Below are 27,662 nucleotides of genomic sequence, written 5' to 3' on the forward strand. Positions count from 1 at the left end.
TCAGCAGAAAAACATATTTTATTAAGAAAATATTATTTTGCTAGTAAAATATTTATTTAAAACAAAGTTTTGTTGTCACTAGAGGATTTGTACAATTAAAAATACCACCATCAACTTTTTATTTATATGGCCTGTAAAGGAATGCCACCCAAAATGGTATAGGAGATAACTCTGTACATTATTTTGTGTCACAACAATTATACATTTTCCCAGAGCTGCTTCTGTAGAATTCCACTTTATTTATACAGAAAATATCTTCTTAAAAGTTTCAGGCCTATAGCACTTCTAATGACAGTTTCACAATTTGATAAGCAGGTGCTCAGTTAATATAGCAATTTGTGAAATTTCAGTTTACGATGCTATTGAATATACTTCTGTTGATATTGGCTCGATATGATTTTAATATGAACATACATTTAATAAAATGTGTTTGTAACACTAACCCGACTTTAAAAACGTTATGTAATTGTTTATTTTGGGAGAACTACTCCTATATTCTATATAGTCTATATTGTAGAAGGAAGATACGGTCAGTGATATAAATAATAAGCCCTCAGGTTGCGAAGTCGATTAATAATGCCTTCAGGTCCAGACAGGTGAACCATCGACAGGGAGCACTCTTTACTCGATTAGACCGCACTCTCCGTACAAGTTTGTTTTAAAATGGCGGCAGAAGCATCGACACAGGTATGAAATCTTAACGATTCTGGAGAAACTTGAGAAATGCGCTTGCTTCTATGATTCACAAAAGAGCGGAGAAGCACTTCCTGTCCTGCTGTGATGCCGGGAAGGCTAAACCAACATGTCTCTCTCATTTTAAAAAGTGTTGGTTCCATTTGAGGAAGCGCTCGTGAAATTAGTGAGTTGGCGTCAGCGGCAAGTGCACTTGGCGAGCAAGTGCGGTTCAACGCGGCGTTTGTGTGTTCACTGGCCGCATTCCGACTGAATTCCGGGGAATTTATTCGACAACAAATGAGCTGACTTCAGTGCTGTTCGTTTGGGCGAAGCTCCGCTGAGGAGGCTGGGAGTTGATGGTGGTGCAGCACTAGTCACAGCATCATCATGGACCACTCCGGCCAGCGCCTACCTGTCACCCACCTGTAGCTTTAACCGGCAGCATGGCCAACACAGCCCACGACACACAGGACCTCAGGGAGAACCACTGTGGTACGTTACTGTCGAGCACGGTCTCAGTTCTGTGTGTTTATCGCGGTTAGACAACATGACATGTTCACCGTGACCCTGACACAGTGTGCTGCCCTCCCTGGTGACGTATGTCACACCAAACTACATTAGAAAAACTTTTAAAAATCGAAACTATGTAATATCGCGAATTTACACAGATGTTTAACTATGACCCGTTGAATAATTCGTGTTTTATAGAGACGGGCATGAATTCGGCATAGATTAATTATACATTAAACAGCACTTGCACTTTTTATTTCGTCACATATCTCAAATATCAAGCGTCACTGAATGAGTTTGCAAATTGCTATGGCTAGTCTTCAGTTCTGCACATCATTTCAGAATAAATATTAAATAAAACTTGAACTTTCATTCAATTTTGTAGAAAGTGATATTAGCATGGAATAAATATTTGTAACCACTCCCGAAAACTGGAATGCTCCATACACCTGACACAGATATTTGGAATTGGGTTATGCCATAACACGTGATGTGCTTTTAAACAAATACAGGTAAACTGAAAACTGGCTCCATTGCTTGCGAAAGTGTTGGCCCACTTTTCACAATTTCTGCTGTTAGTCAGGGATATAGTGGCGTAATATTGCATTTCCTTATGGTGTCCATAGAGTCATCATATCATGACTTGAAGAACCAGATTTGTGTGTGTGTGTGTGTATTCAAATGGGCGGCTAAGTTGGGCAGACAATGAAGGCAATCTTGTTGTTTCTGCTTCATTACTTTTAAAAGAACAAAAAAAAAAACTCTCTGGTGTGGCCGCATGCTTCACAGCTTTTACATTTCAGTGCTTAGCTGTTAAGACCTTTTTAATATTTTCAGAATACATAGCAGTATTAATAATAATGACTGTAAAGTCATCATTATTAATTTTGACATTTGTTGGTGACCTCTCCTCTACTTGTAGTTTGATTTCCACAGTGGCACAACCTGTTGCTGTGTTTTGGGACAAAGTCTGCCTGGCTCACATGACTACCTGCAGGTCAGGGTTTAGAGCTTGGGTAAAAATCTGGCTTTGTGTGTCAGTGCTTTGGAGAGCACTCAACTCTTTTAGGGTTTTGACTTTGAAAGGGTATTTATTTTTACTGATTAGGGCGTAGTTGGTTTAATCGTAACCTGTTAACTGTCTTAACATGCCTGGTGTTTATTTCTGTGTGATTAAATTTAGGAAGTCGGGGCTCTGTGAGTTATGTAGTAGGAACACTAAACCCACCATGTGTGCCCTGAAGTTTATGAGAGTTGTCCTGCCAGAGTGCAGGAGATAACCCCCCCCCCCCGCATCAGAATTGGTTTAATGAAAGGATTCCTGAAATTCTTTCCTGTCACTGCTAATGCAGCTTAGAGCTTAGACACACTAGCTTCTAAGCTGGGGTTGGAGCATGATGTAGCCCAGCAGAAAACATGTTCACATTACACTGCAGACTCCAGTTACAGTCGGGTTACTTTAGGATTAGTTTTCACCTAGTTAGGCTCGCATGCCCGTGTATCCAATGTCAATTAGAGGAAACCTTTAATCCTATTGTATTAAAGCTACCAATATCAATGGGATGTACAGTCAAAAATAACTTTTCTGCAGTTTTTCTGCCTTGCCCATTAATTCTAATAAAGCTGTGGTTATTTGATTGAGCAGGTGTTTATTCAAAGGTTGGATGCCCGTATTAAACATAGACAAAGTACAAGTATACGCGTGTACAAGTAAGTCCTGTGGGCCAAAAGCTCAGACTGATCTAGACACTTCTAGGTTGTTCTTTTTCTTCTTACTCTTGGGCCTTGATGATGTCATTGAGAGGAGATATCATAGATGTGGTTATTTGAGCTGAAGGTTCTGTAAGCACAGAAGCTTCACTCACATACTGTTCAAACTTTCTGTTTGTGAAGGAGAGAAGTGGGAGCTTTTTTGACTAAAGTCCACGAATAACAACACTGAGCTGTCAAATGACCCCTATATAGCCTCTTTAAACAAAATGCAAATTAAAACATTTCAGTTATGGTGCAGTCATACTAAGGAAAACTTTGGTGTGGGACCACGACATAACCAAAGGTATTCCAACTGTGCAGTGAACTTGAGATTTATTTTCCTAGTTGCTTTGAAGACAGTGCAGTCAGTTGCTGTTATTAAATGGATTTTATTGCATCATGGCGCCAATAAAATGAAAATATGATGATGAGCAATGACTTTCCTATCAGTTTGCCATTGAATGGGGTTAAGTTGGTGTTTGTGTGCAATGCGTTTGATAAGATGGTGATTAGCTGTGATAAATCTTTGGAAACCAAAAATCTGTTGGTGTCTGCATATAGAGAAATTCACATTAAGGAAAAATGTGCATGAACTTGTATTCAGAGCGCAACCAGAACCTCAACAAACTGAAAGAGAAATTAAGAAATTCCTCCACAAATAGGTATGTAGATGCTGCAGGGCGGTGATTTAACTGCAGAAAGTTAAAGCCATGTTCCACAAAAGCTGTTTGGAGAAAGGCCGCATCCCACCTTTGCAATCACATTTGGATCTCTGACCTCTTCAAGGTCAAATAAGGTCAAACTTTCATAAATTGTCTTATCTTTAACTGTTTAAAATTTTACTGCATTCTGTTTATATTGGCAACATTTGAAACTGGTATATGGGGATACTAAATGTCACATTATAGTTTGCATCCAAATGCCATGTCACATTTCACCTCTGATCTCACTTTTATAATGCACTGCTTTTCTATCAATTTGACTCCATATTACATTATTTTTAGTGCTGTCAATAGAGTAAAAAAAGTAACTAATTAATTGCACAATTTTCTGTAATTATTCACGATTAATTGCAATTACTTGATCAATAGCCTGGTTGTAATTACATTTTTTCAACTTTATATTTAAGCTTGTAACTGACATTTATGCAATATAATGAAGTAAATGGAGAATAAACACAAAGAATGTATGCTTAAATTCAAAGAGAATTTGAATAGCTTTCTTCAATTTTTTTAACACAGGTTCTCACCAGTGAAATACAACTTTTTAAAAAAACCTACATACTAATAGGCATGTCTTTATCCTGTTTTCCTTCTCTCACCCCTTGAGCCTGGATCTGCCGGAGGTTTCTTCCTGTTAAAAGCGAGTTTTCCTTCCCACTGTCGCCAAAGTGCTTGCTCATCCGATTATTAAGTGATGACGTGACGAATCCTACTTCCGGGCCTAAAGTAGTCTGCGTTTAATATGCCTTTTGTGTTGTTAACATGTTTAATGTTATGTATTTTCTTCTATTTAATCTCAAAAAGCTCCTAAAACAGTCAGTGATCACTGTTGACCTCCCTCGGCTTTTATTACCGCTAATCATTTATTTAAGCTCAGTTTTTAAAACCTTAGGATGTAGCTACAGCCCAGCCCATGCAGCAGTATATGAATGACTAACCTCGTATTGTGGATGGATTATCTCAGTTGTTCTCCTGGCTGAAGTTTGGTCCTTTTACAGCATCCTGCCATGCGATTACATTTGTTCCTGACCACCAAGAACACTCACGTTAACTTTTATCGAGTGGAAAAAAAATTAGCTTGTTTATATTATGCTAACATAGCTGTGTCGCTAGCAGTCACATAGCACATAATTATATACCAGCTAGCCAAACTTCAGTAACCCTACAAACGTCACTGCTGTTTAGTTTTCTGTCTTCATTTATGTTGGAAGTGATAACAGAGCTGTACGTTTTAATTTGTTTCCAAAACCCCGCAGTCAGGACATGCTATATTGTATTTAGATAGAAGCTAGCGAGCTAACTTCCTGCTAACTTCTAACTCCGTTAAATGTCATAAATTCCGTTTTCATGGATGCCTGGATGTTAAACTCAATTGTTACACCTGGTAGAGCAGAACGCTGATCATTTTATTAAAGATGAAAGACTTTAGACAGTTTTTCAGCTCTCAGTAATGCCATAGTGATTGTTTGATATATGGACCTGCAGCGGAGTTTAGGCCCAGACACGGCTAGTGACGTCAGACTGAACGATCGGATAGGGGGTCATATAATTGTTTGTTTGTTTTTGTTTTTTCTGTATTTGTTATTGTACGATCTACTGTGCAAGTACCTAGAGGTTATTTGGTGCTATATAAATAAAATTGAATTGAATTAAAAATTAATAGGTAATGTTTAATCAGATTCATCACAGGGTTACTCTGGATTAATTTTGATTAATCACAATTAAATACCATTTATTTTTATTCTATATTAATCGCATTTAATTTTGCACGAGCAAACAGATTCAAGAAAAAAAGGGAAAATATGCGTACTTAGCATGTTTATTTATCTTGAACATTCATCTCCAAAAGTTGATTCTGTTCATCTGGACGTAGCGTTTTGTGGGAGAAACGTTTCGTCACTCATCCAAGTGACTTCTTCAGTCTCAGCTGACTGCAGGTTTCCCCAAATCTTATAAACAGTACATTTACATAATGACTGAAACCAGCCCACTGAAGGACGTAGCGTTTTCTCCCACAAAACGCTACGTCCAGATGAACAGAATCATCCATCAAGACCTTGAACATTCATGTTAACAAAAAACTATGTAAACATTTATCCGCTCTCTCTCTGTCACTTTTGGGGAGGCTTCAAGTCCTTGAAACGAGGAACCAAAGCTATGTAAAGCGCATGTTCCCAAAGATATTAATAGGTCTGCAGTTTGTTGCAATCCACTTGGCAATTGTGCCAGTCAGTATTTGGGAGGTAGAGTCCCCAATGCTCTGTGAGTGGTTTGTTGCAAGCTTGGTGACGCGTTAGTCCTGGCAGCATCCCCGACTAATGTATGCTTCACGTCAATGTGATATTTTAAGATGGAAGTGCTTTGGTGAAAAGAGAATTCCTTCTTGCACAATGTGCATAATACTATGTTGGTTGACTGTTCTGTCTTATTTTTTTTAAAAATATTCAAACGTACTCAAACGTGCGTTTATCATCTTCCATATTGAGTTGTTTGGTTCAGCTGCCCGTCACTACCAGATCAACTGCACATTTGCACATGTGTGAAGGTAACTCTACTTGGACAAACTGCCCAAAATGCGTTGACAGAAACATTTCGGGAACTTTAACGCAATCTGCACTCCAGATGCATTAATTGCGTTAAATTTAATCGTGTTGACCGTGATGGCGGATTACTTTGCGTTAACGCGTTAATTTTAACAGAACTAATTATTTTTAACCTTAGTCTGTTAAAAAACAAAGAAAGAGACCAGAGAATGAGCTGCCTTGTCAGAAGTTTGCTCTCTCTGTGCTTCTTTATTTCAACAATGTAACAATGGAATTGTCACTTTTTTTTTTTTTTTAAACGAACTTTTTATGAAAGACTACAGCAAATGGGCTCAAACTAGTTATCAGGAGGTGAATGAATATATTTATGTTGTATAAACTGTATTAAACTGAAAGTTCTGTTTCTTACAGTTATGCCTGGAGGAACCATAGTGGAGAATGGCTCTGTGGTGAAAGACACGACGGCCTCTCACCTAAATGATCACATCAGCAATCACTGCCATGAGGCCAGAGCGGCCACACACAGCAACGCCGTCCTGCCCATCTACAAGCCATCCTGCTCGCCCGCTACTGTCTGTTATAGCAGCCCACAGAAAAGTTACCCAGACCTGGAGCCAGACAACCACAGCCTGACTTCCCAGGACTCGGGTATCCCCACTCTGGAGATCAATCCTCCGGAGCCCTTCCTTCACAGTCACCAAAGGCAAAGCGACGGAGGCCTTATGCTGGAATCGAGTCACGACACCCCCGCCACATTACCTCTGGACAATGATCCCTCTGATGGCACCACTGTACGAAAATCCTCCACCTTTCCCCGCAGTGGCTATGACAACATCCGCCTCTTTAGCCCCACCCTCAGATTATCCTCCACCATGGGAGCTGGTGTTGGGGGCGGAGCATTAAACCGTAGTGATGACATCTCTGTGTGCAGCGTGTCAAGCATGAGCACAGAACTGTCGGTCTCCAACGAAGACATCCTGGATTTCACAGTTACGTCCGACTCCAGTGCGATTGTCACTTTGGAGACAGCCGACAGCAGCACCAACCACTTTTCAGAAGTGGTGTTGTCGTCTTCAGCGGGAACCTCCAGAGACTTATGGGCGGCAGAAGTCATGCAGAAAGAAGAGGATGGGAGGCAGAGAAAATTGGGACCACTAGCAAGTTTATTTGCAAGGTAAGTCCATGGTTCTGTACTTTGTATTTGTAACCCCCCACCCCCACAGACTATCTGTTCTTGTTGTTTAATTATGAATGATTATCATATAAGAAATAAAAAAAAACTTGTAAAGTCAGTACCTACATTTTCGAATATTCAATTAACAATCATTTGAAACGAATGATTGAAAATAATAATACAGCTGAGAAAAATTTTTTAGACTAATGTTATTATCTATTTGTCTTCTATATGAAATATTTTTGAGCTGTGTTTTTATTGGATGCGTTTTTATTTTTTCAAAGCCTACAATAGCTGTTTTTTGCATATAGATCATATATTTTGATGATACCTAACCTATATAATCCACTTTCAATGATGTACTCTACAACAGCGGTCCCCAACCTTTTTTGCGCCACGGACCGGTTTATGCCCGACAATATTTTCACGGACCAGCCTTTAAGGTGTCGCGGATAAATACAACAAAATAAAACTAGTACCGGTACCGAAAAAAAGAAGATTTATTCATAACACACGTGAAAAGACCAAGGAAAACCGAGTAAACGATAACGAAATAACGCTGAAAACCGATTAAAAACCCTGAAAACTATACATTTCACACCTGAGCCTCAACTCTCGCGGCCCGGTACCGGTCCGAGGCCCGGGGGTTGGGGACCGCTGCTCTACAACCTTGACCAAATCTAGGTCAATTGAATTCATGTGAGCTAATCTCAGGGTAAACATCTGAAGTAAATAACTCATTCAAGCATGTATTTATTTCATTACCATATTTATTAATGTAAATTTGAACAAATGTGATTCCATAGTTTTAAGGGTGCGGAGAATTCAACTTGTTTAAACATCAAAACAAAAACTAAGCCAAGACATAAGTCACTTTTCAAAAATCGGCAGCAGTGGTACACATCTCCACATTTTCTCCCTCTGTACCAAGATGGTGCCTGTAGCACCAAAGGACTCCGCAAGCGACGTCTGTCTCGCCCTAGCATCACCTGTCCCTCTCATCCTCATCATCAAGTCATCATATTCTGTGCTATGATTTACTTTTGTTTGTGGTCTTGCCACATGTGCCACAAACCTCATCTTAGCTGGTACATGACTCTGCCTGCAATCAGCCATTATTGTCAACTGAGTGAGTGAGCACACGTAAGCCGTGACACATTTATATTGCAGCATTTTGCATCTTACTACGACAGGAAGGAGTTGTTCCTACCAATCATTTAGACGATGCCAATAACAGTTACTTTCCACTGTGTTCTTGTTAATGATAAAGTACAAATTTATTACTAAAATATCAATATTTTAATGTGAGAATCGATTCTAGAACATAAATATCTGGTATCGGAGGAATCGGTGTGTGTATATAATAATAATAATAATAATAATAATTAATAATAATGGATTGCATTTATATAGCGCTTTTCGGGGCCCTCCACTATTCATTCACTCTCACATTCACACACTGATGGAGGCAGCTACAGCTGTAGCCACAGCTGCCCTGGGGCAGACTGACAGAAGCGAGGCTGCCATATTGCGCCATCGGCCCCTCTGGCCATCACCAGTAGGCAGTAGGTGAAGTGTCTTGCCCAAGGACGCAACAACCGAGACTGTGCGAGCCGGGGCTCGAACCGGCAACCTTCCGGTTACAAGACGAACTGCCAACTCTTGAGCCACGATCCATATATGATGTGATCCACACACCACTACTTGTAATTTAGAATCTTTTAGAGTAGTTGCAGGATTTAGGAGGGACATTCGTAGAGCTCCTTTTTGGATATTGGCTGCCTTTTGTTTTATGAAAAAGCAGCAGTTGTCCAAAGAAAAACTTTAAAAGACCTCCAGACAGCCTGAAGAACTGATGTCCAAGAACACTCAAAAAAAATAAATCTAAAGAGCCTGTCTCTTTGGATGTAAACTACAAATTAAGGGCTGTAAACTTTCTTCAAGATCTTTGCACCATGCTGGAGTATAATGAAATATGTGGGCAGAAATATTGATCTATCACAAATGTTATGAGGCCATAATAGGGCAGAAATAGAAGAAGAAAAACAAAAAGCAGCATTGTAGCCAGCCTTACTGAGATAATACTAGACTGTCAACTTCCTCTTTGACTTGCAGAATTTGTATGCTTAAGATTGCTTCACAAACGTGCATTAAGCAAAATATCGCTCTGACCCATTCCACCACTCTTGGAAATTGCAGCTCACCCAGAACATAAAAGGTCATGACCCTGACCTCTGCTTATCCAAATCATGGCCAAGCAGGAGTCGGATAGCAGCTTTAAAGCACAGCAGCGACCTAGCTACCACTTACATGTTGTCTCTTGTGTTTAAGATACAGACACCCTGGTAAAGCCTGGTTTGCTTGTTATTCACACCTTTTGACACCAGCTCCCAGCACATTGTGTTTCAGTAGTACAAATGGACCAGTTAGTTAGACCAGTTATTACTGATCCCATCCTTATAAGATAAATCTAAAGTTCATTCATGTATGTGCTGAAGTTGTATTTGTTGGTAAAACAATACACAATAACAAAACCATGGTGAACAAAACAGATTTAATTTAAGCTCAGTGAGAATTTGCTGCTCTAATTTATGTTCATAGTAGTTTCTCAGCACCAAGCATTGCTCTGCCACACGTGCAGAGTATGTCTAACAAGAAACTCCATATTCTACTGTAGGTGCAGTAAAAGCTTCACAAGTGCTAAAACGAACATAAAGAGAAAAGGGGAGAGAGCAGCCAACAAGGAAAGTGCTGTTTTTGGAGTTTCTGGCTCATGTTAACTCACTTGACTATAGTTTGCTATTAATTACATGAATTACTGCAAAGAGACTGTGAAATGCCTTCAAACGACTGACCCACAGCTTCCTCTGTGCTGTTTCATGTAGAAGTTATGAAGTTTCAGTGGTGGTAGCACGTTGCTGCTTTCAGATGGGGCCAGTGTCAAAAAGATGTGTTACATACAACTGGTCTGTTGACCACTGTTGTTTGTGCTGATGTTAGCGACTCCTATTTGTACTCTTCATACTGTGTTTTTGGATCTTTGGGGTTTTCTTTTTTTAGGGGGGGTTTGCTTCAATATTCAACAAATGCACAGCATGACCCAAATGTGCAGTTGGAATTTTTAGAGGCCTGCAGCGCAGCATATTTGTGTTAATTCAAAGCACTCTCTCCCCTTATATACGACTATCAGATATGTGCATCCCAACCCAGTATCTCAGATCCTGAGGAATTTTCTGTTTTCTGGCAGGGAAAGTCCTTAAAAGCATAACTTGTCCTGAGAGAGTGTGCACTGCTTCTCTGTTTGTGAAGACGATACTGTCATGACATTGCATCTAATGGGCTACTTCCCATTTCTGAATGTGTGCAGCTAAAGGTGTGGTGTTCCTTCCTCTTCCTCCTCCTCGTGCATGTTACAGATAAAGCACCTTAGGGGAACAGCAGTTTACTAAGACTATTTAAGATGAAGTTAGAGGGTTAAGTGCACAGAAAAGGCAGCAGAATGGTGACCGTAGTCCTCGTAGTAAGTAACGAAGTTAAAAAACGCCAGCCAACAAGAACATATCCAACGACTTAATTACCTGAAGAAAATGCTAATGAGGTTTTTAATTCTCTCACTAAAAGTTTCATCATCATACTCGGGTTCAACTTCTTATAAGCTGGCAACAGACATGCTAAAGTTACTTTCATTTGACTTTCAGGTTTTTGCACACGTTCTGAGGAACGCTTTTGGGCTTTTAGTCTACCAAGATTTCTTTTTGTATTTGACCAGGCTTTTATTTCAGATCAATTGTGTTGTCATGGATAGCTTTGCATTTAGCACTACAGATGCTGCAGAGATTGTTGTGTGCATTGAGTTTTGAAAAAGTGTAATCTCAACCGAGACCGCTTTTAGCTTGAGGCTGCTGGTGCCATTGCCACGTGTGTCAGATCGCATGGTCTCATTCTTTCTTCCTCTAACCCAGATCTACTCTGCTACCGACATGTAACATTTCATCGATTTAGTGTGTGAATCATTTCATATTTGGCATCTGGTGCAAGACTCTGCCAAATCAAACATGTGGAGCTGCCCGCTGTTGTAATAGAGCAGCTGAAAGTAGCCCGTTTTTTGTTTCTGTAATGAAAGCTGCCAAAAATGTGATGATTTGAGATGACCTTGGTTTAAATCCTCTTTTCATCGGTGCCTGGAGGTTTTACTTGAATGTAAGAAGAGATGCTCTGATCAGTGGAGCAGAGACTCTATTTTAATTTTCAGACGCTTTATTTCTTTTAGGAACTGAAGCCAAACCTGGAATTTCCGTATTCTGTTTGACTTGCAAGAAATGTACTATTCCTCTCTGCTGAATGCATCTTTCCCGATATACATTTCAGGAAAGATGCATTTGAGTCAAAACCACGAGTTTACATTTTGTTTTGGTTGTAGTTATTAGATGGGTAGGATGACGGGAATGAAATGATCCACTGCCTGCTCTGGTTTTGCTCAAATTGAATCAAAGTTCCAAACACACTCAAAATGTTTACTGACTGAATTAATCAGTTAATGAGGTAACATCAGGTGTTAAATTGGCACTCCCTCAAACTCAACTCGTCATCCCTGTTTTTATTCATTCGTCACAAGTAAAAGTTACTCATTTACTGATTGCCCTTCAGATTCCTGCTTCTCCTCCTGTTCCTTACATCCCATTTGTTTAGAAGTCAGCCTTGTGACTGAGGAGGTGGGGACACAGAGGAGAGAGCAGCTCCCTCCTTTCCACTCTGCCTGAACAAAGTGGCTGTGTAGGGCTTTTTTTTTTACACCCTGTAGTAAAAGGCGTAAATGCAGTGGGACTTGCTGACCTTTGAGTTTAACCACAGGGTTTTTGCTATTTTTCTGTTCCTCTTATTGTCTTTTGAAGCTTAGACTCCAGGCTCTTGTTTCTCTGTTTTGTAATTGCATTAACAGAGCAGGATGGCAACTCCATCGCTCATGCTGTACACTGACAGGTAGGACAATGAACAGTACTTGGTGGCATAAGTTTGTGTCTTGATTGACATGTCATGGCTACTGTTTCCTGTTGGATTTTTTTTTTCTGCTTGGCAGCTTTGAGCAGTTCTTTGTCCTGGTTATTTTATGCTTTCTATGACTTGAGTCTGCTTTTCTACTTGAGATGGCTTGTGTTTATATTTTTGAGTCTCTTTATTGTAAATTCAGGCCTGTAACCATGCTGAGACACTTTATCACCTTATTTGCAGACATCAAGGCTAAAAACCAGATTTGTGAAATGCTAAAAATCTTAAAATCCTTTGGAGAAAATAATCTAGTGCTATGTCTTAGCTCACACTGACCATATATAAATAAGCATTTCTGACAGTCAGTTCTTTGGTTCTTTCTAGCTGTTCCGTTTGAGTACTCGACCATAGCTTCACCAATTCAGATGTCACGTTGAAGCAACTTTGGCCCTGACTGAATGCAAATCATGTTCCTGCAGACACGAAAGCCAAAAACAAGCAAAAACAAAACACGTGGCATCCACACGAGGTGTTGAGTAATCCAGGAGTTGAAGTCAAAGTTTGCTTCTTAAAGGTGGCACCGTGTTGGCCTCTGCACTTTGATCTGTGTTGCGTTCTTTTATAGAGGCTTTCTGGGGTTACTCGTGTTCACTACTCCCTGCTGACAGTTTACTTTTTCTGGCATATCACATATTTTCAGTATTGCTTTTGTGTTACAGATGTACAGATTCGTGTTTAAATAATAAATAATTAGTTGGTTGAGTCCAAAAGTTGATTATTGACCAAATAATGTTTTCCCAAGCTTTGAACCACATTTTAAGATTTATTAGTGGGTTTATTTTTTAGGTTGAGATGACAATAATATATTCTAGTAATCCCTGTGATGGTGGGCATGTTTACCAAGATTTCTTAAAGGTTCTTTAATGTGCAGCTGTTACTGTTAAAATGGGAGTATGGTCTCTGCGGCATGATTGCATCATCCACACTCAGATTTGGTATTCAAGTAAATTGCAAAGGGTCAAGAGATGCTTTCCGTTTTAATTTTAGGCCAGCCAAAGCTAGTATGGATAGCAAGCTATCAGTTTGCTATCCACATTACCAAACTGATAACCGTGGACCAGGAATCAGTTCAATAACTTTCACAAACTATGAAATTCCTCTACTTTTCTACTTGTCATCTTTATTTGCTTGAAAAACAAGTCACTGAAACATTGTGGTTTGAGAAGTTTGAGTTTAGCCCTGTTTTTGTGAATCATCTAATACTACACTCGTGATGTTCCCTCTGGGTCTTCATCAGCTTTCGCAGGGCTCATCCACTGATGGCCTCACATCTAACTAGAATAAATTGGTATACAGAAGGGTTCGTGGTCAACTCAACAACTGCTAGATTCCCAGAGTCTGTGATACAAAACCACTGCTTGTGCTCACGTTGTTTGTTTGTTTTTCAACTACAACACTGCATTATGGTAAAACATCTCTACTTTGGAACAATGTCCTTTGGAAATAAAGACAAATCCAAAGTTGTTGTTTTTTTTTTATTCAGATGCAAATGTAAAAACCTTTGTCATGCTGCCATTTTCTTTCTACAGAGAATAGGCTTCCTGCTGACAACCCTTCCAAACAAGCCATACTTTAAAAGTCTTTTTCTGAATGTGCTCTCATGAACGTTTATAAATGTCAGCATGTTAAATGTTGAGTCTGAGATGCAGTTCTTGGGGTTTGTTGCATTTAGCAGGTTCTCTAAGCATTCTCATTTTTGTGGTGAATTTGCTAGAACGTCCAATTTTGCCAAGATTGTTATTGTTGTTAATTTCTTTGGAAGCCATAAGGGTGTAATTGGGTTTTTTAAGCTGTGAATTTGTGTTTTTCACGGCTCTACAGTGTTTTAAGATATTGTTCCACACCCTGCTTCTTGGTATTACTTTTCTAAGTCTTTGGAATTGCGATGGAGGGATGGATTGCCTATAATGGTGTTGGAGAGCCCTGCTGCGTGGGTCAGCTCGTCTGTCCTCTTCACCAAAGAGAAGTGTTAAATTTAAACTCTTAGTAGTTTTGTATGATTAACACTTATAAATAATCCTTATTCATTTTAAGCCAGAAGAATTAAACAGGAGGTAGGTTCTCATAACCAGAGAGATCAGATTCTAACGACATGTTCAGATTAACATCATTCAGAACCAAAAGTAGTAAAGCTGGATTCAATATATGAAACTTTGCCATGTTTGCCAGTACTCATGTTTCTAAAGGTAAATATATGACAGGGAATGAGCAATGATAATAATGGGATTCTTAAGTGTAGCATTCAGTACAGCCTGTGCAAAGTCTGTGAAGCAGTTTTCCTTGAATTGTTTTGAGTTTTCCAAGCTTCAAAAGAAATCTGTTAAATAGTCCTTGTCTTTCCCCTGGTTTTTGTGGCTAAATGACTCTTTCCTCCGTCACCCCATGCGCTCCTCAGTTATCCTCCCCATCTTTTGTTTCTTTGTAATCTGAAGGCTAACGTTTCCTTCCTCTGTTTGCTGTGGGTGGAGTTAGATGGCTTTGATGTCAGTAGATATTACATCCTTAAATTGACCATTTCCTCTATATTTGAGTGTGAAATGGTGCTGTACAATTTACCGATGTCTTATGCGTTCAAGTACTTCTTTGTCAAAATTGTAAGAAAATAGCGATAGTATGGAAAATGGTGGGGGGGTTTTTTGTTCACTGGTTTGTCTGTGCAGTTGTGAAAATAGCAGAAGTTCAGCTTAAATGTCACTGTGCATTTACAGTTTGTAAAATATTAAGTGTTGGCTTTTAATGGCTTTCTTTTTTTCACCTTGGGAGTTACATTCCATTACTTTGATTATCTTTGTGTACTATAGTTATCAGCAAGCAGAGCGGAAAATATGCAGGGTTGAAACGTGCAGCTACAACGAGGCAGGAATGAGGCGTTGGCATTAGAGGGTAAATAGAGTGGCGACTCGCCCAGCTTCAGCCTGACTGTGAACATAATGGATTTCCTTGTTAAGATCAAGTTATTTTGTTTTCAGGTTGTCACTGGAAACTGAAATGTCACCATGGTAAATCATTAGCAAAATTGTTGTTAATATCTTTGTTGTGTTTCATAAGCAATTACAGCTGGTTGGCTGTAAAGCTTGGCTGTTTGAAATGTCGTCCAGAGTTGCAGTGTGATGGTATTGTCATCTTTCTGTCTTGCGTCACCTTCTGATTCCTAACAGTATTAATGGTCTACAAGAAATAATTTTTTCCTGATATTTGCTCCTCAGACTGCTTTGTAACTCATAAAACGCGTTGCTTTCTGAATACTGGAAAACCTGCAGGTTATACATAAATAATACTTCTTCCCTATTAATTCTCAGCTAATATTGCTGAATAAGTTGTTCAGGCCTCTGCATTTTAGGGCTCATAGCTCACGGATTTATTTCTTTTCTGAATTTAAAATAGAGCTTTTTAATTGGCTTCTTTAGATAATTAGAAGCTCCTGAAGAGATCTGACTTGGTTAGAACAAGGGAAGTTCAGCTGAGTTAGCTGCTCAGAGGTGGTGAGCTTTATTATAGTAGTTTGGTCTCTGTGTATGTTAGTTTTCTTGTGGAATATAGGTCATATTTGCAACTTGGGCTGTTTTACTGTAACTAGAAAACTGAAATATTACCAAATCATAAAAAAATGAAAATTACAAACTAATTTTAGAGCAGCTGCAAGATTTTAGTAATTGAACATAAGTAACTACTAGCAGGAAAGCATTGCTTGTTTTTGATATGATGCAGCTTCTTGATTAGTATTAATTGCACTTTATAATAACTTTATAACTACTGTTATTAAGCAAGATAAGAGCCAATGTAATTTTGTTGTCCAGATGACAGGAACTTTATGTTTTTACTGAGCACAGTAGAACATCTTGAATGAAGCAATTTCCGAAGCAAAAACAGAAGCCCGTAGCACATGTGGTGACAGTCATTGAATGAGTTTGGCAGCATGTTTCCTGTCATCACTACTCTCGAGACCAACCCACGGGCACAGGTCAAGCTGTGCAGCACTTAAGAGGTCAGGGGTCACTGATTCAACTGAGACAACTTGTGCATTTAGTCCTATTTGACCCTTCCTGGCTCTTTCCACATGTCTGTACAACTTGCTGAGAGCCAAAGCTTGAAAATGTAATATTTAGCTGACGTGTGAAAATCATTATAGAAAACCCCTTGATGAAATTCAGCCTTAGACAAACAGCAGTGTGTGGGCTCTTTGATGTTACAGCCTTCAGTTGTGCCTGTTCTTGCCCTGCTTCGTCAGAAGAGGCTTTTTATTTGACCAATTTAAATGTGTCTTTTCACAGCTTGCCTCTATTCGGGCTTTTAATTAAAGCCACCTCTAACAGCTCAGTGACATCAACGCAGTGATAAATGAATAAAAATAAAACCGAATAGCTGGCTAAATGGCTTAGTGAATGTTGTAGAACAAAGGAAAGCTTTTCAACGGTTTAGCATGTAGTATTTAAACCCCAGATGGGTTGGAACCACTGCACTTTCAATGCAGTGCAGAGGAGACTGGATACAATTCATTTCAAATGGGAATTCACAAAATTCATTGGAGGAAGGTAGTATTCTTCAGTCAAAGCGGCAATAATGAGGGGAAATTTGGAACTCATGGCAACCCTGCTCTGTAACTTTACATGATGTTGATGTGGTTTTTATACACTTTAGTTTTGCAATAATACCACTTGCCGCTACGAAATTTCACAATGTGACTTGTTGCAACAGTGGCATCTATTTTACTACCATACTCAAATTCAGTAAGCTCTTTAGATGACCCATTCTTTTACAAATGCTTGAGTTTTATACACCTGTGGAAGTGGGACAAAAAACACCTAAATGCAACCATTTCCCAATGCTTTCTTCCATATTGTGCCTAGGTCATGAATAGGCAAACTACAATCTGGATCTGAACCCAGACCTATTACTAGATTTTGATGCACCATTTCTATTTTACGTTAGTGCAACATTTCTCACATTTATCTTATTGTTCTTATGGTAAATGGCCTGTATTTATATGGCACTTTACTAGTCCCTAAGGACCCCAAAGCACTTTACACATCCAGTCATCCACCCATTCACACACACACATTCACACACTTATTTTAGTATGGTCAGCCTTTTCCTTTGTCTACAATAGTCGATGTACAGTGGGGGAAATGTTCTCTTTCCGAGTTTGTAAGATCGGCCACATAACCAAGGGGGGAACTTGGAACGCTGCAAGGTTTCAATGTGTAGTGTGTTAACAGTGGTGTTCTTGGTGACTGTGGTCCTATTTGCCTTTACGTCATTAACAAGTGTAGCTCTAGGCTGATCCACCATCTTTTTTTGTGATCATCCTCACCCTGTGAGGGAAGAATTCCTTCAAGGGTGACAGTTTCTTCTGAATAATTGCACGGACAGTTGTCATATTCTCACCAAGCTTCTTGCTGATGTTCTTGTAACTCATCCTTGTGTAGCCCAGCGTTGTGCAGATCTGCAGTCTTGTCACGTTCTTTGATCGATCTTTGGTCTTACATGTGGTCGTGGATAGGTTGGAATAAAAGCAAATTGATTCTGTGAAAAGGTGTACTTTATACACACAACAAGTTAAGATCAGTAGTATCTGGAATTGATTGGCTATGTCCCATGATTATAGTCAATCTGTGGGGGAATCAAATATTTATTTTGACATGCAAATCTATTTGTTATTTATTACTTTCATGTAATATTTTCTTTCTGGATTTTTGGTTGAATTGTCTCTTTCTCCATTAAAATGAAATTACCATAAATGTAGATTTAATGTTCTTATATAACTTCAAACTACTACTGATTCAAAAATTGGGCTACTTTATTATATATTGCATTAAATTATAATGCATTTGGAACTTTGATATTTTGGACCTTGGTTTGAGGAAATTTTCTCTAACTAGACCTTAAATTTTAATTGAATATCCCTCATAAGGTAGGAGGTTAAATGGCTTGCGACCTATATCCCCTTGTTCTTTAAGTCAAATAGACAATCTTTGTGTTGCTGTTATAATGAGCTAATTATTGTCCATTCTAATTCTGTGTCATTCTCCTCTCTCAGGAGCCTGTTTGCCAGGAGAGTGAAGGAAAATCAGCCTGTGGAGCAGAAGGATCCTGGGTGGAAGCTGTTTGGGAAAGTCCCACTTCGGGAAAGCCCCCTCAAAGACCCTAAGAAAATACAAAAGGTAGAATCTGTAATCAGACCAGGGGTTCAACAGAACTTAAGGGGCTTTATTTTGTGTGTGGCTTGTGGCACGAGCATACCTATTGAATTGCCAGAAAGGATGGAGACGTGGGCAGTAGTTGCGTCTGGGTCAGACGAACAGCAGTCCAATCAGTGATGTGCAGATCTCTATTTCCCCACCATACTTTCCATTCTCCAAATCATTTCTTCACCTCCCTGGTAGGACATGCCTAAAACTCCAAAACAAGGAGGCATCCTGACGCCATTCTAGAAAAGATTCCTGAACCAGGCTTCTTTCAATGTACTGGCTGAGCTTAATCTCATGTGGCATGATGCATAGTTTGTGTTTGTAGTGTTGCACATCAATTTTGATGCCGGTCGGCTGCTTATGCACCTCTCGATTTTTGTAACTTGGCACGCTGCGGTCGCTAGAGCTGGGTTGAAGACACAGCTGTATTGTTTTTTACTGCCATTTTAATGATATTGTAGCACATGATCAGGGATGCACAGATGCAGAAAACTTGACAATTTGTGGAAAAAAACTTTGCAAAAAACCTTTGACAACATCTTGGCTTCCAGTTTTGGCTTCTTTTCCTCCTATCTCAACGCTTATGTGGATGTATTGTCTAAGTGGCCATATCTATAGTTCAGGAGAATACTGCAGCAGCCTCCTGTAACAGCAGGTATAAAACAAATGTCTATGAAACACAGTTGCCATGCTGAGCGAAGCGACCGACTGTTGCAGCAGGTATATTAGCTTTCAGCCATCTGCTATCCTATTGTTTCAGTCCCCGCCTACAGCCTGTGGCCATAGGCGAGGGTAAGAAGATAGACCGACCAATGAATTTACAGCTCTGCTGTACACTCAGCTCTTATTTCCAAAGCACACCAGTACAGTGTCTGCACCACTGCAGATGAACCTCTGCCTTCCCTGGTATGTGCCTTTAACTCTTTTCCAGGTGAGAACTGTTCTCTCAGACTTGGGATGTGCCAAATTTCATTCCTGTTGCTCAGCTGGGAACCGCCCCAGTGTGAGGTGGAGGTCACTGCTCGTTTGAGAGAAAACTAATCAGAAAAGGAACCGTTTCTCCTTTACATGACGTTTCTCTGTCCTGTTTATAAACCAAGGAGAGTTTTGTCTGTTTGTAGCCCATTTGTTCAGCTCTGTGTGTGCTTTGCTTGGTTGACACAGAGAACATGGCCTTGCGTACTTCAGTAGAACAAAGGATTTTTCTTCCCAGAGCAGCTGATCTTCTGTTTGTGGTGACCATGCAGAAAAACCATCAAATAAAATTATGAAGACTCCAACAGGAAAATAACCATGAAAAGTAAAATGGTAAATGGCCTGTATTTATATAGCGCTTTACTAGTCCCTACGGACCCCAAAGCGCTTTACATATCCAGTCATCCACCCATTCACACACACATTCACACACTGGTGATGGCAAGCTACATTGTAGCCACAGCCACCCTGGGGCGCACTGACAGAGGCGAGGCTGCCGGACACTGGCACCACCGGGCCCTCTGACCACCACCAGTAGGCAACGGGTGAAGTGTCTTGCCCAAGGACACAACGACCGAGACTGTCCAAGCCGGGGCTCGAACCGGCAACCTTCCGATTACAAGGCGAACTCCCAACTCTTGAGCCACGAATGCCTACTTGTATTAGCGTCAGTTAACTTATGAATAATTACATTTTTAGTCTGGAGTTTGATAAAGCTGATAAGGTATCAACATCCTACTCCAGTTGGTCACTGTCCTTGAAAACCAGCCTTCCGCATGTGTGCTATGAATGGGGTTGATCTGGCCTTGGCATAGACCATCAGGAGCGGTTTATGTGACTGCAGAAGGTGCTGCCATCACAGCCCCAGTCAAACTGTACAGCCAGCTGTCTGATGCACAAACCATTGGTATTATATTCATAAGTTAACTGACGCTAATACAAGTAGGCATTGGCTCAATGATCCAGGGTCCAGCTCTGACCCAAAATGTGATCAGTTCAATTCAGAAAGTGCAGTTTTGAATTGGTGTTTCTGCACAGTGTGCATCTGTTGTTCAAAGGTCAGACAGATAGCTTAGATTCAGTTTTAAGCAGAGCCTTAATGTTGTACCATGAGGTAAAGGCCAATTACAGTAACATCATAACTACTTCTTAAGACTGATAAAGAAGCCTTCGTCAGTAGTTGGTTCATAATGGCTCTCATCATAAGCAAGTTCAAAACACTAAGATCATGCATACAAGCTGCTGTATTCTCGAACAATAGGAGTACTAAGCTGAAAAATGACATGCAGGTTCAGCTGCTATATTTAAAAATACCACTTGCAGAAATTGAAGAGGCCCCTCTGTTTGGCTTCAGCAGCTCTTAGAAGTATAGTACATGGCCCAGCAAATGTTTGACTTGACTTGAGCTATTTATTCGTTTATTCAAACTGGTTTGGGTTTTACATGACAAGGGGAATTTTATTTGCATGGTCACTATAGTAGGAGCATGTTATTACAATACAGTGGACTTCAGGAAGACAGATAGCTCAAGTAGTTGATAATAGAGCTGGGCGATAGAACGATAACGATATGTATTGCGAAATAACTTTTTTTCGATAGAAAAATTAAACCATTGCGATAGACCTCATCTCTCTTGTCCTCTTAAAAAAAACCAAAAAAAAAAACCAGCCAATCCAAATTAAGTAGCGCAGAGCCGAACCAATCACAGCTGCAGCGTCACGTCACATGACTTGTTACGTACAGCACAAGTGCCAAACCGCACATGTGTATTTGTTTGGGAAGCAGCCAGCCGCCGTGCCGCCCGGGTAATGGAGGAAATGAGTGTGCCGACTAGAGAAAAATTAACCGAGAGCGTGAAAAAAAAACCCGATGATGGTTCCAATGCCGGAGAGATTGTCGAACGGAAGAGCCAAAGAAGTCGCGTAGTGTGAAGGTATTTCGGCTATTTCAAGTCTGACAAAAACAGAGTAGCACGCACTGTAAATTGTGTCGAAAGCAAGTCTGGAAATACAATAAACCGGTGCATGCTCAATCTCTGACTGGAAGCGCTAATTCGTCATTCGGCTTTTGTCAGACTAAAGTAACTGTTAAAACTGTTTGAAAAGCTAAGCTATACAACAAGGAGAGATTGAGAATTTCCTTTTAGTTCTCAGTTTATTTGATATTGACAAAAGTTAGTCAATTTTGTCTGTTCTTCTGTAAAACAAACTAAGATTTATTTTTAGAATTAATATTTTGTTTCTAAGTGGAATTGACAATTTAGTCTGTTTCGTTTGTTCTATTTTGAAACTTAAATGCTTTAGCGGCTGCCTTTTGTGTAGTTTGCAATATTTGCCTTTATTTATCTGAAAAAGTCTCATGTTCCTTAAGTACATCTACCCTGTTGAACTTATTATGGGAAATAAATATTTAAATCAAAACAAGTTGTTGATTATTTCACATTTTGCTTGTGAGCAACGGCACATTTAAATCTTACAAATATAGTTATTTGGCTTATATCGTGATATATATCGTTATCGCCTGAAATGAAAAAAACATATCGTGATATGAAAAAATCTTATATCGCCCAGCTCTAGTTGATAATATGCTCCTTTGGGGATGTAAGCATGCTACATGTATTATCCCTGACAGGCAGCGATGTTTGGTCGCTATCAGACGTTCCAAGCTGCAGTTGCTCACCTCAAAGATGAAAACGATCTGTATATTTTAACTTCATATGGTCAGTGGTTATTTTTTCCATCTTTTCTTGAAGTTGCTCAATCTCATTGACTTTCTGTGGTTGCTGGTAGTTGCTTCCTTTATGGACACCCATTTGCTTTGAGCTCCAGCTTTTCGGTTATAATGAATCATCAATTCTTTTTATGGCTGCCTAAAATATTTTTTGTCTTTTGATATAAAATGGCCAAAATAGAAGAAACAGTTGCATGTATATAAGTAGAACCGGCTAAAATATTATATATACTTATTTTTCTGTTTCTCTCTATGTGACTGGGTTTAGTGGAGAGCAAGCATAACGTGTTTGTTATGCAGTATTCAAAATGTCAAGGTCTTTGACAACACTGCCAGATAGCCAGCTGGTGCCTGAATACTTATTATTTTCCCACTTCCACAGAAAAGTGCCCAAGGCTCAATAAAAGCAGAGGGTCGCTCTGTGCTGATAAAACAAACTAAAGAACCAGATGCTAACATGTAATTAGAGCCATCAGAAACCTGTTATTGTGTTTCCATTTGCCCCGTTTCTGAAACAAAGGAAAAAGCACTCTTTCAGTGATATCTGTGCATGGGAAGCCCAGTTAAAGGTTCTGTTAATGTGTAACCTTTTAACAAGTTGGCTTTAAATCGTAAATGCACTGTTGACTGTGTATTTGTATTGGTTTTAAATTGCATGTTGATATACAAGTGCTCATGAACACACACAAGTCTGTCTGTGGCTGTAACTCTATATTGGACCTGAGGAATCAGTTAACAAGGCTCAGATTTCAAGGCTTTGTTAAGCCAGTGCTGCTGCTGTTTCAAGGAGGGGTTACTGGACTCCTATTTGACTCTGTTATTGTTGAGCTATTATGAGACTCACTGTGCTGTTTCCACTAACAGTTTTTCCCAAAGCTGTGAATCATTATTCTGTCATGTAAACCAATTCTGCATTGCTGAGAGTAAAACATCACTGTGCTCCACTGTGTTTAAAGGCCTTGTTGTGACTTCGAGTCTGATTTCACATTAATAATGCATAAAAAGAGACAAAGATAAATTCAATGAAGGAAAGAGGATTAGATTACTCACTTATTTATTTAATCTAGTCTCAATGTGATTTGTTTTTACTGTATAATCCAGTTATTTATAGCCAGTCCCCCGCGTGTGTCCAGCACCTTGCTCACGTGTGTGAACAATATAATAATTGGAATCAAGTTACCTCTTGTCACCATAAATAAATAAAAAAATAAAAGATTCTCAACAAATGTTCACATAGAAGCTGATAGCCAAACATATGTTGTCAAAGGAGCTTGCAAAGAAAAGCGTCTGGACCTCTTTAAGTTGCTTGAAGACGTTTCAAGACGTTTTGTGAAACCTGGCCCTACCTTATCATGCGAAAAGGTGGGGCCAGGTTTCACAACGAGCTCACCCGAAACCCTGGCTGATTTGGACCCACCCCCAGTTCCACACCTTGGCTCAGGCGATTAGAGGATCATCAGGGGGTCCTTTTGTCCCTCTGTGGGGGGACACTCCCACTAGGTTTATATCTGGGACTCCCCACCATTTGACCTTAGAACTGAAGAAGCTTCTCGGATGAGAGGTGAAACGTCTTCAAGTAACTTAAAGAAGTCCAGACGCTTTTCTTTGCAAGCTCCTTTGACTACGATGACCTGGATGACTGAGAACCTTCACAGACAAACATATGTTGTCTAAACTTAGTAGTAATAAATAATTTTTTCACATTTTGCATGGTTGCAATAATTTGACTTTATTTTTTTTTTTAAAATTGGTCATATCAGCCTAAAATCCTCTTAACTGCCTAGCCTTTGCTTTCCTCTATGATATGTTAGCTTCCTCTAACAACTGGTTAGATGCTGCTAATGGATCTAACCAGTTTCAACATAGAAATAAAATGAATAGAATAACATTTTCAGACACACACACACACACACACACACACACACACACACACACACCCACCCACCCACCCTCCGGCAAGTCTTCCACCCCTCCATCTGCCCAGAGTACAGATACAATGTTGCCACAGCACCTGAAGCCTTCATTAGTTGAACTTTGTGTTTCAGCCTTAACAACAAAAGCTTTCTGGATACTTGCGTCTTTGAAAGGCAACTGAATGTTTAGAAATGGAATCACAGCTTTCATTCAATTTTAGATCTCTTCATGTGTTGTTATGCTGCCTTTAAAAGATCTATCAGTTCTTAAGTCGCAGCTGCTCATTCTGTCCTGACTGGATTAAGAGAGTGGAGGCCAGAGTGGCTGTGAACTAATCTATTACTCGGGGTTTGATTAGAGCGCCTGCCAGAGCACAGCAGAGTGCACAGCTCCTTCGAGCGCAGCGACACGGTGGTGCTGATTTGCTGACACACACGCAGCAGCGGCACTGACAGACTAGAGTGGATCAGTGTAGCGTCACCGCTCCAAGTGAGGGACACTGAGAGAGTGGGGGGGAGGAAACAGGGTATCATGGTGCTGCATCATCTTGTAATGCGGGGTGTGTTGCTCTGTCAGCAGCCCTTCTTTTTCACCTCCTGGGTTTCCTGTTGCCAGGAGTGAGCCCTGTGGAGCAGCAATGATGCTAGGCTAGGGTTTTCAAGACGAACCCCCACCGGAGGACTGGCTGTCTGTACAGAACCGCAGCGTTCATGGTGAGTGAGCAGCTGCACTGTGAGCGTGATGACCCACTGTCTCTCGCCTTGTCTGGCAGAATCAGAGGACACTGGTAGTCAGAGGTTGAAAGAGAAGCAGCACAGGAAAAGGACGTCTCGGGTATCCAGTAATAGCCTCTTTCAGGCTCTTCCATAATAGCCGTAGCTTTGTGCTTTGTGTTGGGGAGCAGGGTGATGATTGCTGGAATGTCTCTAAAAAGATAATGTCTGGTTTTTGGATGTGTTGATGGTTGGTTGGCCAGCTAGGGGACAAAGCATCTCCACTGCATGGAACCTGACCTGTAGACCTTTACCAAGTATTACCAAAGTATGTGTATCAGTGTGGAAGTAGCATTGTCTTTTTTTTTTTAATTGTAGGGACATCCAAGGGATTTCCTCCTGCTGTCACCACTGATGCAGTTAAAAAGAAACAGCTCATCTGAGACGTCTCATTGGAGTGTTTGATGCCAGTATTCAGTTCTATGTTTTTGTCTAGATATTGTTCACTTTCTGCCAGATCATTACAGACTCCTCCTCAGCTCCCCTGTGAGAACTGTTATTCAACTGTTAATGTGTCAGCCGTCCTGTGCCAAAGACACTACATGCAGTTGGAGTCCTTGTTTGAAAGCAATTCAGAAACATTTAATTACTCCAACACGAGTAAGGTCAAGTGTCATAGATGATATAAATAAGCAAATGGGATAATGACATGATGGTTGGCATTAAAAACAAAGTGACATTGTGGTTCTTGATTGTTCCTGATTTAACCTTGATTTTTTTTTTTCACCACCACAAACCTTTTAATCTGTTGGTTAATAAAAACTCGATCTGGTACTCAGGCAGAATCATCCTATTGACAAACTTCTACTGACAGAAGATGAAAAAGGATTAAGAAAAAGGAGCAAAACGTTTGTTTTTTTTGTTAGGTCAAGTTTGTTTTTGTTACGCAACCAAACTTAACAGGCAGAATTTCATGTTGCTTGTGTGTCTACTATTTACATCATGGTGTTCTCATATGCCAGACGTTGGTCACACCAGCAGACCAAAGTAATAATAGGAGTCCATAGCAAACATTGTCAAAAAGTACCTTTTAAGTGTTAAGTACAGAACGTACAGTCTAAGGAGCTTGGAAAGAAAAGCATCTGGACTTTCTTTAAGTTTCCTTGAAGACGTTCCCCTATCATCTGAGAAACTTCATCAGTTCTAAGAGTAATTGGTGGAGAGTCCCAGATTTTAAGCCCTATGGGGGTGTCCCCAAGACCAAACAGCCACTTCATAAGTGCATGGCACAACATAGAAGAGCCACCTCCACGGGACAAGACTCAGCTGTCCATCTGCAGCTAAAGGACATTCACTCTTTGGAGGATACCAATGTTCACATTTTTGACACAGAAGACAGATGGTTTAAAATGGAGTGAAAGAAGCCATCTATGTCCACTGTGAACAACCATCTTTGAACAGAGGTGGGGGCTTACGACACCAACTGTCTGCCGTCTATAATCCAGTTTTGAGATCCCTTCCCGAGGCCTTAACACTCACTCATATCCTGGGCCATGTGACCATTTGAAATCACATAATAGGGTTGGGCTATGTTTCACAATGAGTTACATGAAACATTGGTGGATTGTGACCGACACCGTTTTTCACATGACACTGTAGGGGGGCACTCCCATAGGGCTTAAAATCTGGGAGTCTCCGCCAGTTGTTGTTAATAATAATAATAATAATAATAATAATAATGGATTGCATTTATATAGCGCTTTTCTAGGCACCCAAAGCACTTTACAATTCCACTATTCATTCAATCTCACACACTGGTGCAGGCGAACCACAGTTGTAGCCACAGCTGCCCTGGGGCAGACCTACAGAAGCAAGGCTGCCATATCGTGCCATCGGCCCCTCTGGCCAACACCAGTAGGCGGTAGGTTAAAGTGTCTTGCCCAAGGAAACAACGACCAGGACAGAGAGAGCTGGGGATCGAACCGGCAACCTTCCAGTTACAGATGAGCTTCCCAACCCCCTGAACCATGGTCGCCCCACGGTTGCTCTTAGAACTGAAGAAGCTTCTCGGATGAGGGGTGAAACGTCTTCCAGGAAACTTGCAGAAGTCCAGATTCCTTTATTTCCAACCTCCTTAGATTATGATGACCTGGATGAGTGAGAACCTTCACAGACATACACTATTGGAGAGACAACCCCAATAGCTGTTAAATCCTCTGTGAAAAGGCAACATTTGGAAAGAATTTTACCAGGAAGAGACCTGATTAGATAATCTGTAAATTGACACACACCCCTACCTTCCTATATAACAAATGATAGAGAATCAATTAGTATTTTACTCTGTTGTATGCTTGTTGATGCCTTAAGCAGCATCTGGTGAAAAGCTGAGTTTGGCGACAAGGATAAGCAGACTGCTGTCGCCTCTCAGCTCGCAGCTTGCATTATTAGAAAACCCTGTGGTGTTTTTCTGAGGATTTGATGCAGAGGCTATGCTCTTTGGCACTGTGGACGACAGTTTTACAACCAGGAGTGAAATTAACCTCTTCTCAAGCAGAATTTCATTTGACTTGGAACACATATTACTGACTGACCAAATGCGAATCATTAAAGAAAATATCCTGAGGTCATCATCACAGAGCAGCTTCCTCACGTCTATAGCTTTAAATCGGAAAGACGGTGCCAGCCAGGCACCCAGAGAGCTCTTACATCACTACCAGGAA

General features: G+C 40.2%; 1 protein-coding gene across 2 annotated transcripts in view; it reads left to right on the forward strand.

Annotated features, from left to right (window-relative positions):
* The first annotated feature begins 641 nt into the window (after positions 1 to 641).
* tbc1d14 (TBC1 domain family, member 14) overlaps positions 642 to 27,662 on the forward strand; it is a 48,786-nt gene continuing 21,765 nt past the window's right edge. Inside the window, exons 1-3 of one of the 2 annotated variants that reach the window (XM_006802580.3) lie at positions 642 to 1,167; positions 6,614 to 7,376; positions 18,460 to 18,583. In XM_006802580.3, coding sequence (XP_006802643.3) covers positions 1,119 to 1,167; positions 6,614 to 7,376; positions 18,460 to 18,583 — 936 coding nt within the window. In that variant the 5' untranslated portion in view covers positions 642 to 1,118. The remainder of the gene's footprint in view (positions 1,168 to 6,613; positions 7,377 to 18,459; positions 18,584 to 27,662) is intronic. The other variant, XM_087837751.1, reaches the window with a different exon arrangement.

This window comes from Neolamprologus brichardi, chromosome 3, assembly GCF_056152115.1.
Source record: "Neolamprologus brichardi isolate AB-2024 chromosome 3, ASM5615211v1, whole genome shotgun sequence".
In the NCBI taxonomy this organism is placed as follows: domain Eukaryota; kingdom Metazoa; phylum Chordata; class Actinopteri; order Cichliformes; family Cichlidae; genus Neolamprologus; species Neolamprologus brichardi.